A 12,631-nucleotide genomic window follows, 5' to 3' on the forward strand; every position below is an offset into this window, starting at 1 on the left:
TCGTAAAAAGCTTTGACTTAAATTGTAATTAGCGGTAATATTTACTGCAGCCATTACTCTGACACGACCACATAACGAACTAACGAAACACGTTGGGCAGCCACGTTATATTTACAAACCCTTAATTTTTAACAACACAATGCACTTAAATTATATATATTACTACAATATAGGAAACAGTTACTACTTCTATCATAAAACACACAGATAACGATAAACCACCTGACTTGAGCAACGCTGAGATGTATATTTCACGTCATCACGATCTTTAATTCCTAATTCTCAAGATTTCCCGAAAAATCCATTCAATTATAATATGTAAGAGAGTAGAAACTCTACATTTAAAAAAATATCCACGAGAATTTGGGACAGTGCAACAAAAATAAAAAATTGGGGAAGTATATACGCTAAATACTGAGGCAGGGTTCATACTTAATTCCCACTTCCGTATCCCCGATTTATAGCCTGAATATTTTAAATAGCCCTGAATATACATCAATGGCAATGGAGCCATAAAACAGACTAACTGGAAAAATGTAACAAGGAAAATTGTGATATTAAGTCACGCATTAGTAATAGCAGCAGAAATAAAGTCAATCATTGCCACTTGGGCGCTGCTCCGTGCAGGCCAAACAACAAAGGCAACACGCCACTCGCACGAAGCAACGCTCAGAGATTTCAACCACCATTTACGCCACTTTGCTGCCTGCGCCTCTAAGGCATTCATACCAGACCACATTCTGACTTCCCTGACATTTCCATGAGTTTCCCCTGACAGGAATGAACCCCTCGCGGTGATCACTATTTCACCAGCTTCATCAATTGCAAAGGAAATACGGCTTTCGTTTACGAGATCCTTGCAGGAGAGGTTCGCTGAAAGAAATTAGGAAGAACATAAACGCTCACGAGGGATGCTGGACTGGGATAGGGAGAGTTACGGGAGGTGCGAGGCGACTGACTGATTGATTGATCCCTTCATTAATGCAGGGCGAGATTGAGAGCATTGAGCCCCGTCCCGTGTCGCCCGACTGGGGCTGTCGAGATGCATTACGGCGATTATGGCACCACCATAATGACCAGTTCCCGTGGAGAGGGAAGAGGAGTGCGGATAGGGCCAAAGACAACCCCTCACCCACTAAAGTGAGAAGCAGCGCAAATGACAACCCAGAGACTAAAGCGACGGACCAACGACATTGTAAATACACTGGAGGCGCTGTATTAGAGTTTTAAGCGTGGTCAGAATTTCGCCATCTTGGTTTGACAATATTCGGACTTAGTCTCAAACAGTGTACGTATATAATAAGTTTTCTATTCCTTATATCGCCTCTGATTTATAAAATGAAAATGCAACAATTACTTCTTGATCTCCGTCGGAGTTACCGATCGTTCGTCATACCACTATGCATATTCAACTGTCCATATAGTCATATCGTGGTAATAATATATCGTCGTGAACATACTTCGTACTATTATTGCGACCGGTCCGCTATCGTAAGATTTCTATTGGCTGTTATCTTATTAATTACTAGTAGAAGTGCAAGGGAATGGATATTTTACACTTGTAGAATGCTATTTTCGGCTAAGGTAGTTGCACAGCCGAACCGTGGAGATTGACAATAAGTTTTCCTTGGGAAAAGATACTCGAGGTATATTTTCACGAAGCCTTTCCATAATGATAGAAAAAAGGTTTACTTTGTTCGTTTGCTATAGTTTATTTTAATGTAACAACCACCATGAACAAATATTTCACCAAATAGTTAGCATTGAGTTTTATGGGATTATCAATGTATTGGTCGAAGTAGGCGTGGCTTTCCTGTGTAGAATGAGAAGAACGAAAACTTTGTAATTCCACATAAATATATTTATGTTAAGTAGAATCCATAAAGTCACGCCTTGGACAATTAATTATAAGAAAGTTTTATCTCAAAGAAAATGCATGAGTAAAGTTTCCACATTTGAGAAACAGTTAAATGAGGACGAGGGTCTCGGGCCACGCTGAAATATTCCAGATGATAACATGATTCCTCATGACAAATGTCCGCGTAATGTTTCAAGTAGCTGTTCCCTTAAGTCCAACTCACCCCAGGCAGCCATTTGACAAAAGTACATAAAAATGGCGCAAGTGTATCGTAGTCGGTGTAAAGTGATGTTGGTGTGAAAGAGAAGCTTAAATCTAATATTTTCAAATAAAATGTTTTGAATAAACAACATATATTGAGAAATGATACATTGTTCGTATTTTTCATTTTTATGATTTTTTTTCTGTCGCCAATACGAAACTAATTTCCTTCAGCCCAGGAAACCAAAATGAAACAAGCCGGGGAAGATAGCGACGTAGTGTGGTTAACCCACACCACTTCCGCCAAAAACTACGGCAACCGATTCGGGGTAAGATCGCGCAGACTTTCATGAGAATATTTCTAATCATACGGCAGACAAAATTAGACTCATTGGAGGGGAATAACCCCAAAACGCACGTGGATTCTTTCCACGCGCACAAAGTAGTATTCGGAAGCAGAAATACGTTCTGGGCAAGTGAAAAAGGCCCTTCGCAGCATTGTAAGTTATCAGCCAAATGGGGCGGGGGCAATTCAATCGCTCACAACCCGAGCTTCAACCCGAAAGTCTATTTTGATTGGTCTGAATAAGACTTATTCCAACCAAAGCCAGAGGCATAGAGTGCACAATTCACGGAATGTTGGAAAAAAACCTCCACCCCTGGGTCACCTCGCGCCATGACCACTTTTCATCGACAAGGGTTTGAGCCCGGGACCCTTGGATAAGTAGACCAACGCTGTACACAGTAGGATAACCTCTCCCTGCGATTAGCCGGTGAAATTTTCTGTTACCGGAAAGTGATGGAACCGAAGGCTTCGATCGAAAGCCCTAAACTTTAAGCCTTCCAGTCGAACAATGCCGGAGAGTACATGGAAGTCAGACTTTGATTGCTCACGTTCCTAACCATATATGGAGTGAAGAAGCAAGAAAGAAGACACGGCACTCAAATTCTGCAAGATTTTAATTGCTCACGATTTTCCATTTCTCGATATGCACAGCGTCCATCTTTGTCGTTGCCAACAGTTAAGTCAGTGGTCCTCCAGGTGGAACCGCGGTCAAAGACAAAGCTGAACGCGCCATTAACCGAGCAATGGAAAATCATCATTTCTCTTCGAAAACCTGAGGAGCATAGTTCATGTTTCATAACCATAAATGGAGATTTAATCAGAAAGAAGACATGGCATTGAACAAACATTTATAATAACTACAGGCAGTCAGCAGCTCTATGACAACGATTACATGATAATGAGCCATGCTTGCTTCCTCCAAATGTTTTTCACCAGCCCCAGAAGGTCCGTCAACGGCAGCAGAAAATGGCGGGCGGACAGAGACAGGAAACAACGGGTGGGTGGCGGGAGAATGAGAGGGAATAAAAAAAGCGATCACTCGGAGGAAAAACAAGCGCAGAACGGAGGGCGCTATGCGTCGGAAGACGGCGGAGGAGGCGGCAATCGCGGGGAGGCAGACGCGGACACTGACAGCTGAGCGAGCAAAACGACACGACGCGAAAAGCTGGGGGCGGGGGGGAGAGAGAGGGGAAACGGAGCAGTGGTCGCGAGAATGCGTGTCCCACACCAAAACCAATGCAATGACTGTCTTCTCAGTAGGCGGGATAGAGAGCAAATAAATGCAAGATGGGCAACGACCAAAAGCTGTAGCCAACATAAAGAATTCCAATACCATTAAAGAAGAAGCCGGGAATTTATATTTTAGTTGGCGTGGTTACCTCGGAGTAACCATAAAAATAAATATGTGCAGTAAAAGACAGCTAAGGCAATTGCTGAAAACACGAAAATTATTGATAATGTCGGCAAAAAATACAAAAAATGATAAATTCGATAACTACATACTTGAGAGTGGGTGAAATAAATTTATCATACGAGTCACACTTTCCCTGGAAACATACTAACACCACGTTTCCAATTCAAAGAATAAGTTATTTCGCCGACCTCGAGGAAGTTTAAGGTATTAGTTTCGCACAACAAATTAAAAAGCATTTCTTTCGGTAGAAGAATCAAAAGAATTTTCTATGGAATTCCAATGAAAACGTGAAAATGCATTTCATTAGAGGAGCTCTCATCAAAACATAACTCGGAAATACAGCGGGTGAACAGAGAAAGTTCAAGAATATTAAAAAAACACATTTGTATCGACAAAGCGGCGCTGGACGATGATAGGTTTGGGGATTTCTTCCCGTCATGGAAATCGCTATATCCCATCAGTAACCTCAAGTGCAGACTGGTAACTTGAGAGAAAACCAAACGAGGGTCCACAGTGGCAATAAGCCGCGAAATTAAAGCAGAAGCCAATGACATAATTCACTCGCGCATAATTGACTCCGAAAGGGGTTGCTGAGATCACCCTGGGCCCGAATGGACAACGGCCACAGGATTTAGAGTGGCAAGAAGAACGATTATACTACACAAGCAAGCACGAGAGCAATGATGTTCAAATGAAAACCATTAGCCGGCGGCAATTATTCTGTCAGCGAAAAGATTGGAGGCGTGAGGCTGAGGCTTCGCTCGAGAACCGTAAAGCTATCCTGCGAGACCAATAAATGCCGGAAGTCAGACAGCGTACATGGGAGTCAGACTTCTTCACGTCTCGCAATGAAATATGGAGAGAAGCAGCAAGAAAAAAACTAACAGGTGTGGGCCGAAAATATTTATATTTTAACAAGAAACATAACTTTATACCATAAAAACTCATTTATTACCTGTTATATACATATAATATACCACGTGTACCTATCTCTACGCCCTAATTTCCCTTTAAAATGTGAATAAGAAATTCTTCAAGATTCAAGAAGGAAAGGGAATTCTCTAAATTAAGGAATTTTCCAATAAAAATATTTCTGATCTTTGTATAATTAAACGCAAACCTAGCAAATATGCTCAGATGAATACCAAAGAGGGAATATCTCAACAACTTATTGTTAGATGAATGCCAAATGAGACTGGGAGTAACTTGTAATCCGGTAAAAACACAGTCTTATCGCATGGTGCATGATTTTGGCAAGGAACTAAGAAATTTGAGAACAATAACGAAATAGAAGACTTAATTTCAATTCTGAATATGAAATAGCAGCCAAAATTAGGTACCGGAACGGGCAAAATCAACAGAGAAAAAATGTACACAACATAATACAATCACATAATTTTACTGTTAAAAACAGCACAGGAAACGCAGAGCAGGAGCAAAATTAATACACGTACGTATTGATGCCGGGACAATCCCATGGGTTCGGTTGCAAAAGCAAGCGCAAGGTTATGACAGTATTGAATAACGACTCGGAGTTAAAACGAGCGCATAGAGTCACGGGTACATTAAGTTCCCCGAGCATTGTACCTACGATTCGGAATGGACCGATATTCGTACATGAAAAAAACATTAACCAAATGGATGCCTTGCGATTGGAGAGTTATAAAAATATTCAAAACCAAACCGGCTCGATTCACGGGCAGAATTAGGCGAAAATTCATTCGATTCCAAGTCACCAGCCGATCAAATTCTTGGAATACTTGAGATATTTTTCTCCGAATTCCGCCCGATAAACACAATCGGACTTCTTTTCCGTGTTTTCAACTTAAGCATCGGCCTGAGCCTCATTGGTTTCATTCCACCGACTGCGTTCGCCCACGACCGGTTGAACGTGAGACAATAGCATTGGGGAAGCCACCAGCAGTGCTTGCGGATATCGAGCCGAGGAGACCACGCATGCTTCTCGAGATGAAGTGGACCACCTCTTCAGCCAGCGGGCGTGTCCACAATTTTTTTCCGGCGGATCGGAGAAAAGGCAACTTTCGCTTCGAGGTCAAGATTGTGATGCGTGCTCCTGTATAGGAAACCAAAGATAGAAAGAGAGGGAAAAGAGGAAATGAACTTACCGGCAATGGCATCAGCGTCGTCCGTGGAAGAGGGAGCCTTGAGCCACATTTTCTTGAGCTTGACGGCGACGGGCGACTCCTCAGATGCAGCCACTGCGAACAGAAAGAAAAAACATTTAAGGCGACGAAAATCGAATTAACGCCATTAATAGTTCAGTTGAAAGGAAAGAATTGATAAGTATGCCCACTGACGTTTTTCACAGCACTAGTATTTTATACACATCGGCGCTAAAACATTACGCATCGCCTGGGACGCCCATGCTTTAGTATAAGCAATATCCCACTGATGTAACATGCAGTGGATTCAAACATAGTTATCATTTATTCGCACTTGCGATTGACTAAAAGGCAACCATAAAGGTGACCCAAAAGGTACGCCGCCGGCTAGCCCTCGGTTAATTCTTTGAATAATAACATGAATATCTCTCACTTCATTACGAACATCATCATATTTTCACGCCCAAAATAAATGCTATTATTGAACAAAATAGGTTTGACAAGGGAAGGTGCAATAAATTCCCTCACAGCACAACTAAAACTACCTGGATTGACCTCTGACTGAGTCATAGCATTCAAAAATTTACGTCACCTTCAAGAGTATGCCAATGTAATCAAACTGGAGATATGCCCACCGCATTCCAGTTTTTCCACAAGCAAAGCTACGCAAAACGCTATTAGAAGTTGAATACTTAAGTTTTATCCCTGATCCCGATTATAACTACTAATGCAATGATGAAATAGCAATGATTTCGTTTCATTGCCCTGTGATAATGACTATTTAAGAGGGAAAGAATTTTCAAAAGTAACTAAGGATACCTCCACGGGAATGCATAAAATTCGAATTTTGTACTAAGTAAACCACAAACACTTTCCCAGAGTACACCAGTTGAGTTACGAGAAAGTAACCACATGAAGGCCGGAGACAACGAAGTGGCTGAAGGAGCATCTTCTTGTAATGGGATCATACCTCACACCGCCAGCGCAAATAAACAAAACCGGTAAGAAATCTTGGACAGAGTGCTAACTCATCCCTACCGGAAATTATTGTGGACTTCATCAGCATGATTTCCACAATTGCAAGATGAAGGAAGATAAAATTATCCAAGTACATCCATGAAACCAACAATTAATCCAAAATTATGAACATGAAAAAAGATCGCACACGAAGTGGACCTAAAGAAGAGTGAATTCATCATTTATACGTTAACTCATTTACCATTTATCCTCATACGTGGAGAGAGAAAATTCGAACGAGAACCAATTACGTGCATCATTTTTAACCACGTTGTATTCCGCTGAATTCCATTGAAGGTGCACAAACTTACCATTACCAATATACAACGATATTGAAAAGACGCTGTACATTTTCTAAACATTTTATTCGACTGAAATACTAGCAGCACCACTTTTCGGTAGATTCATGCATGGATTGAATTTAAATTAACAATTCAAGATAAATATTCAATTATGAGCGTAAACGAATACATAAGATAATTTTAACACAGATTACACATGAGAAATAATTAACAGCAAAATTCAAACGGTTGAGAACACGTTTTCCAATTATTTCTCAAAAATTCTGATTCCATATAAATGGAAAACTCCAACTGTTGCATAATAATAATATTCGTTAACGCTATATTAACGCCCAAAATATCTGCTAGGTGGGAGAAGAGCGGTACTCGTACATACTGACAAATATTTACTTCAAATAATTTCTATCCGTAAGTACTGTAGTGAAATTCTTTGGTCCCAGCGTTATGAAAGAGGGTGGTACACGATAGGTGCGAAAACACCGGCGTGGGAAGGCTAGCGAGGCTGGAAGATTACCACTGCTAAAACCGTGCACCAGGAAATGGGATGAATGGGGATTCGCGATACACATCGAGGGAGTCCAGGGGGATGATTTAAATGGTGTAATGGGGAAAGAGAATCGCCAAATGAGCAAAGGAATTGGGGAGGACTATGTCCGCGAAAGATGGATCTGACAGGACCGAGTGCGACACACGGGACGAGAGAGAATCCAAAGCGAGATTCGGGGTGATTGAACAACTCTGCGGGAAACCCATTGAGGAAGCACTTGGAAAATGAAAGAAAGAGTAACTGCAGAGCCACAGCTCCCGAACGCAAGAAAAACGCACCGTGCACCTCGACTGGTTAGACCGACGCCGCCACTAATCGCGGCAGACAACAAACTGTCTCCGTGTTTACAAACGTCACTTAGTAGGATGACACAAGCTGTGAAATCACAATAGCCCTTAAACTCTTTTCTAACTGCTGGGAAAATACCGTTCCATCGTTTCATTCCACGCTCTTCATATCTGGCAAAAAAGCAAGAGTTTCAACGCTGCTTACCCGCTCATTAGCACAGCTCTAACGAGGAAAAAACGCAATAATACAAACTTCATCTGTCACAACACATGATACATAATAGTGTTCCTGAAGAAGTAACCCAGTTGTTGAGATATTCCCTCGGCTGCTGTTGATAGCTCAATCAAAAGCAGCTCATGTTCATCTATGCCCGTCAAGAAACAAGGGAAACGTTGCGTTATTCTATCAGCCTGAACAGTCAAGTTTAAAAGCAGATTTCACGCAGTAAACACATACATCATCAGGGCTAACGAAGGCATATTTCTAATTACACACGCTTACTTATTAAGGTTTATACTGAGCTCCAAAATGAAATCCTTACAGGCAGAAACAAAATGTCTAAACGCTAAGTATGAAGCAGTAGCAATCGCAATGCATCTAAACCTGTCCCTAACTTGCGCATTTTATCTTTGATAAGAGATAAGAATTTCACGACTATTTAACAGTGAATTTTTAAAGAGGATGGGGCTCAATACTTATATAATTAATTATCCAACCTTTTGATGGAGATGCAGGGCACCAGAATAACGATTATTAAACTAAGAAGCAACAAACACATGTTTACGCCATATTTATGAAAATTTAATTTATTTTTCAAGTCTAATTCATGCTTATCCATAAATTCTCCATTGGCTACAAAAAATCAGGGCGGTTTCATGGAACTAAGAAAAATTTCCCGCAGGAATTCTCCGAATCCCCATTGTTTCCGGAAGTTTCCCGAAAATCGGAACGGGTGGAATCCGCTGGCAATGTGTTCTCGCCATGGTCTGCATCGCACCCCCTAAAATGTCTTCACCACCCGAAAGCCAAGCAATTCAGCGAGCAACAGCTTTCAGCGACAGCCGCGCAAATGGAACGCAGCCGTGGCGATGAAAAGGTGGTGTAGCAGTGGCTCTCTGCGTGGATGGAGACTCACAGCAGGAAAAAGAAACACAGGGAGACCGACTACTCGGGAGAGGAAAACAAAGCGAAGGGGAGGGGGTGAGATAAAGGGACGCGCGTCAGTCAGTCCATCCATTTGATAGCCGAATTCGCTGACAAGAAAATGGCGAGGGAAGGAGGGAGGAGGGGGGGGGAGGAGATTCGTGGAACACACGCCAACGCCATATGTCCAACGAATGACGACACAGTTTACGCGCGCGAAAGCGCCATCGAGCGGAGGAGAAATGAAACAAGTGCGGGGAGGAGGAAAAATACGACGACGACCACTCCGATCCTGTTATCCTCTCCGCTCCGCCAATTGTTTTGACTTTTGCAAATCCATTTCGGCCAGAATTTATGGCTTCATATTTAATGGCTTCGGCCGCGCCCGAGGTCAGGTAGCAACAAGTATTCGCCAACTGCCGCCTCCATTCACGAGGGAAGAGTCGTAAAATGCTCCGCCATTTCGGGTCGTTTCCCTCGCTTTTTTCCTCGCTATTTGGGCAAGTGCGGGGGAGGACTGAGATTCAAACGACGGCTGCAACGGAATCTTGACCGCAATGCTCAATCAAATCAGAGAGAGACAGAGAGCGGGCGCGGGCCAGTTGTCGGTGCGAGTGTTTACCGAGGTGGCTGGAATGAACTCCACTCTGCTCATCACCCCAAATTTGAATATCGACGGTTAAGAGAGGAGGAGTCAGACGGAGGGAGGGGGGGGGGGATTCGACAAGAGGAAAACATCGAGGACAGACATCCACAGCGTTCCGGAAGAGTACCTACTTATCAGCGATCATCCGGCGAGTGCCATTTCACTTCACTTATTAATTTGATCGCTTTGGGGCTGGATTGAGATCGTTTCATTGCTACTTGAACAGTGTAATCAGTTGGGAGTGAGAGAGAAAATTGAATGATTTAAACTAAAAAACAAATAGTTAAAGATAAGACTTATTTTAGGAAACTAAGTATTCACCAAGGTTAAAAAATAGAAACTTTAAGCTCAACCTTAATATTCAGCAACTTTAAGGTAGGCTTGTTGCCATTGATACCGAATAATGAAAACTTCATGAATGGTTTTATTGAGATTTAACTTCATACCGCATTGCTCGCACTTAACACAAAGCTTGTCGAGTAGGCTCTATAAGCCTTTCGAGGAATAATTATAAAAACAAATGGTGATCAAACGAACCTCACCCCATCAATCTCTCCGCCATTATTTCCTTCCGAGAAACAGTGCCAAAAAATAATGCTGAGGAAATTTGACTAACCATTTTGAACATCCGCTTGATAAAGATCCGCATTTGACTCAAATAGGTGATTATAATTGTTCGTTAGTTAATTTTTTAATATTACCGGTTTAAAAGGCCAAACTTGTGCTGTTTTCGGGGCAACTGGATAGTAAATAATAATAAAAGGATATGTGTTAGAATATTATCTCCACATGCATTAAATCTTGACTGCGTAGTCTTGCGTATTTGATCCATCACAAAGTTAAACGTCCTGTGTACCACGCAGGGCACTAACGATTGTGTAAAAGAAATAATTATTTTTAATAAATAATGAACATACACAAGCATTCGTAAATCATTGACGCGAGGTCGCGAAGAAATATCTTAGCAGAATTAATATAACACAAATAGAAATGCGTACGGTTCGGGTGAACAGAGATACCAACAGGGTGTTTTAAGGTCTCATCAGGTTTAAGTCTTAACATATTTATACAACTGAAGGGCAATTTTCCACGAAATTTGATCAACAACCGGTTTCAAGAAATTATGTATCATCATCAGGCGGAATTTTTCAATTTAAATTATTTTTCGCTCAGTTTTATCAATAAATGAGAGGTTTATCTAAATGTTCTATGCAAAATAAAAATAAATTCTCGTCCTTCACCGAACAATTCATGCAAACGTGAGCGGAGCCAAGGAATGGCTTTCCTTGAGCCGTCGCGCGGGGAGGAAGTCCCCGATATCAAAATCGCAAGCGGCGCGAATGCCCCTCAGCAAGCTAATCAGCGGAATAGTATACGGGGTGGACGGATAAGGACGCGCTGCGCAACGGGCGCTTCGAGTTTTGCTCGGGGGCTGACCAGTTGGGACCGCATTCGATAGCAGGCAATGGAGACACCGAGAGGAGAACAATGAGAATGGCGCGCGCGACACCAATAAGGCAGCAATACGGCTGAGGGATGAGCGGGAGAACTCGACGGATATGGGGCGGGGGAAGGGGGGGGGGGCGGGTAGGTGCGAATACATTCCTATGTATAAGGCCACTGACTTTCACTCTTTCTCTTCGGAACTGAATACTTGCGGCCTCTGACGCGTCACACAGACCCTGTGCGCAAAATGCCACGACTAAGGCAGTTCACCTTTTATGTGCGACCTACCACACCCACATGAACCGAAAATTCAATCAGTGGGCAGGGTATAACTTCCGCGGCGTATTCACCTACTACGAGGAAACTTGAATTGCTTGGACGAAGCGCTATTAGTACCATGTAAATACGTTATGAGAACATTTTAAATGAATCAATAATGGAATAAAGACGAATGGAACATAGCATGCAACCCACATGATTCTACCAGAAAAGTTCCTTGACCATTAGGTTCATGAACAACATTCAAAGATAAATTATAAAGTTTCATAATTAGTTTATGATAAACTTTCAAAGATAAAATTTCAAATGGCGACAGGAAAGGCGTTTGAAAACATTTTTTTACTCCATCAATAACGAGGTGCAGGCAAGGCTGGATCTAATGTAGTAACAGAAAATTAAGTAACAATACACCCAATTACTTTTATGACCTGGCGGGCGTAATAAAGATAATACATGGAATTAACACAACATTAGGAAATCTGAGCGAAATCAAGGGGTCTTACCTAGAGATTTAATTACGCAAAAGAATGGTAAGGGTCAAATGGATAGATCCAGTTGCTAATGAGGTAGTCCAAAGAAGAGTAGGAGAGCAAAGATTTTAACCTTAACAAGAAGACGGAAAAACCTAGGTCATACCTCGAGATTTCATGGCCTGATGAAGACAATCGCCGAGGGGCAAGTATATGGCATGAACGGAAAAAGAAGACTTCGAATGAAATATAGGGAATAAGTAGAGAAGAAATACGTAGACGTGAGGTTAAAGAGAAAACATTAAGTAATACGAGAATTAAGGGAGAGCTGCGTCATACCAATCTTCGGATTATTGACCACTGATGATAATGATGATGACGTTCTATATACTATCGTTTACAAAAAAATGTAGACACCCCTGAGCCCCACTTTACTAATGTGGTCGGGTCGGTGAAAATTTGGACGGTCGGCACATGAAGTAAACCGCGTGCAACTCACCCGAACGCAACTAGAGCCGACGAGGACGGACGCGGGGGCGATCGGGCTAGCG

General features: G+C 42.1%; 1 protein-coding gene across 6 annotated transcripts in view; it reads right to left on the minus strand.

The window, feature by feature from the left end:
• Positions 1–12,631, minus strand: part of LOC124168449 (metastasis-associated protein MTA3) — a 169,137-nt gene that overhangs the window by 123,503 nt on the left and 33,003 nt on the right. For all 6 annotated transcript variants that reach the window (XR_006866936.1, XM_046546696.1, XM_046546693.1 and 3 more), the window contains exon 4: positions 5,946–6,038. Coding sequence is in view for 5 of the 6 variants with exons in the window: in XM_046546696.1 (XP_046402652.1) it covers positions 5,946–6,038 (93 nt within the window). In the remaining variant the exon portion in view is untranslated. The remainder of the gene's footprint in view (positions 1–5,945; positions 6,039–12,631) is intronic.

The sequence above is a fragment of the Ischnura elegans genome, chromosome 11 (assembly GCF_921293095.1).
Source record: "Ischnura elegans chromosome 11, ioIscEleg1.1, whole genome shotgun sequence".
Lineage (NCBI taxonomy): Eukaryota > Metazoa > Arthropoda > Insecta > Odonata > Coenagrionidae > Ischnura > Ischnura elegans.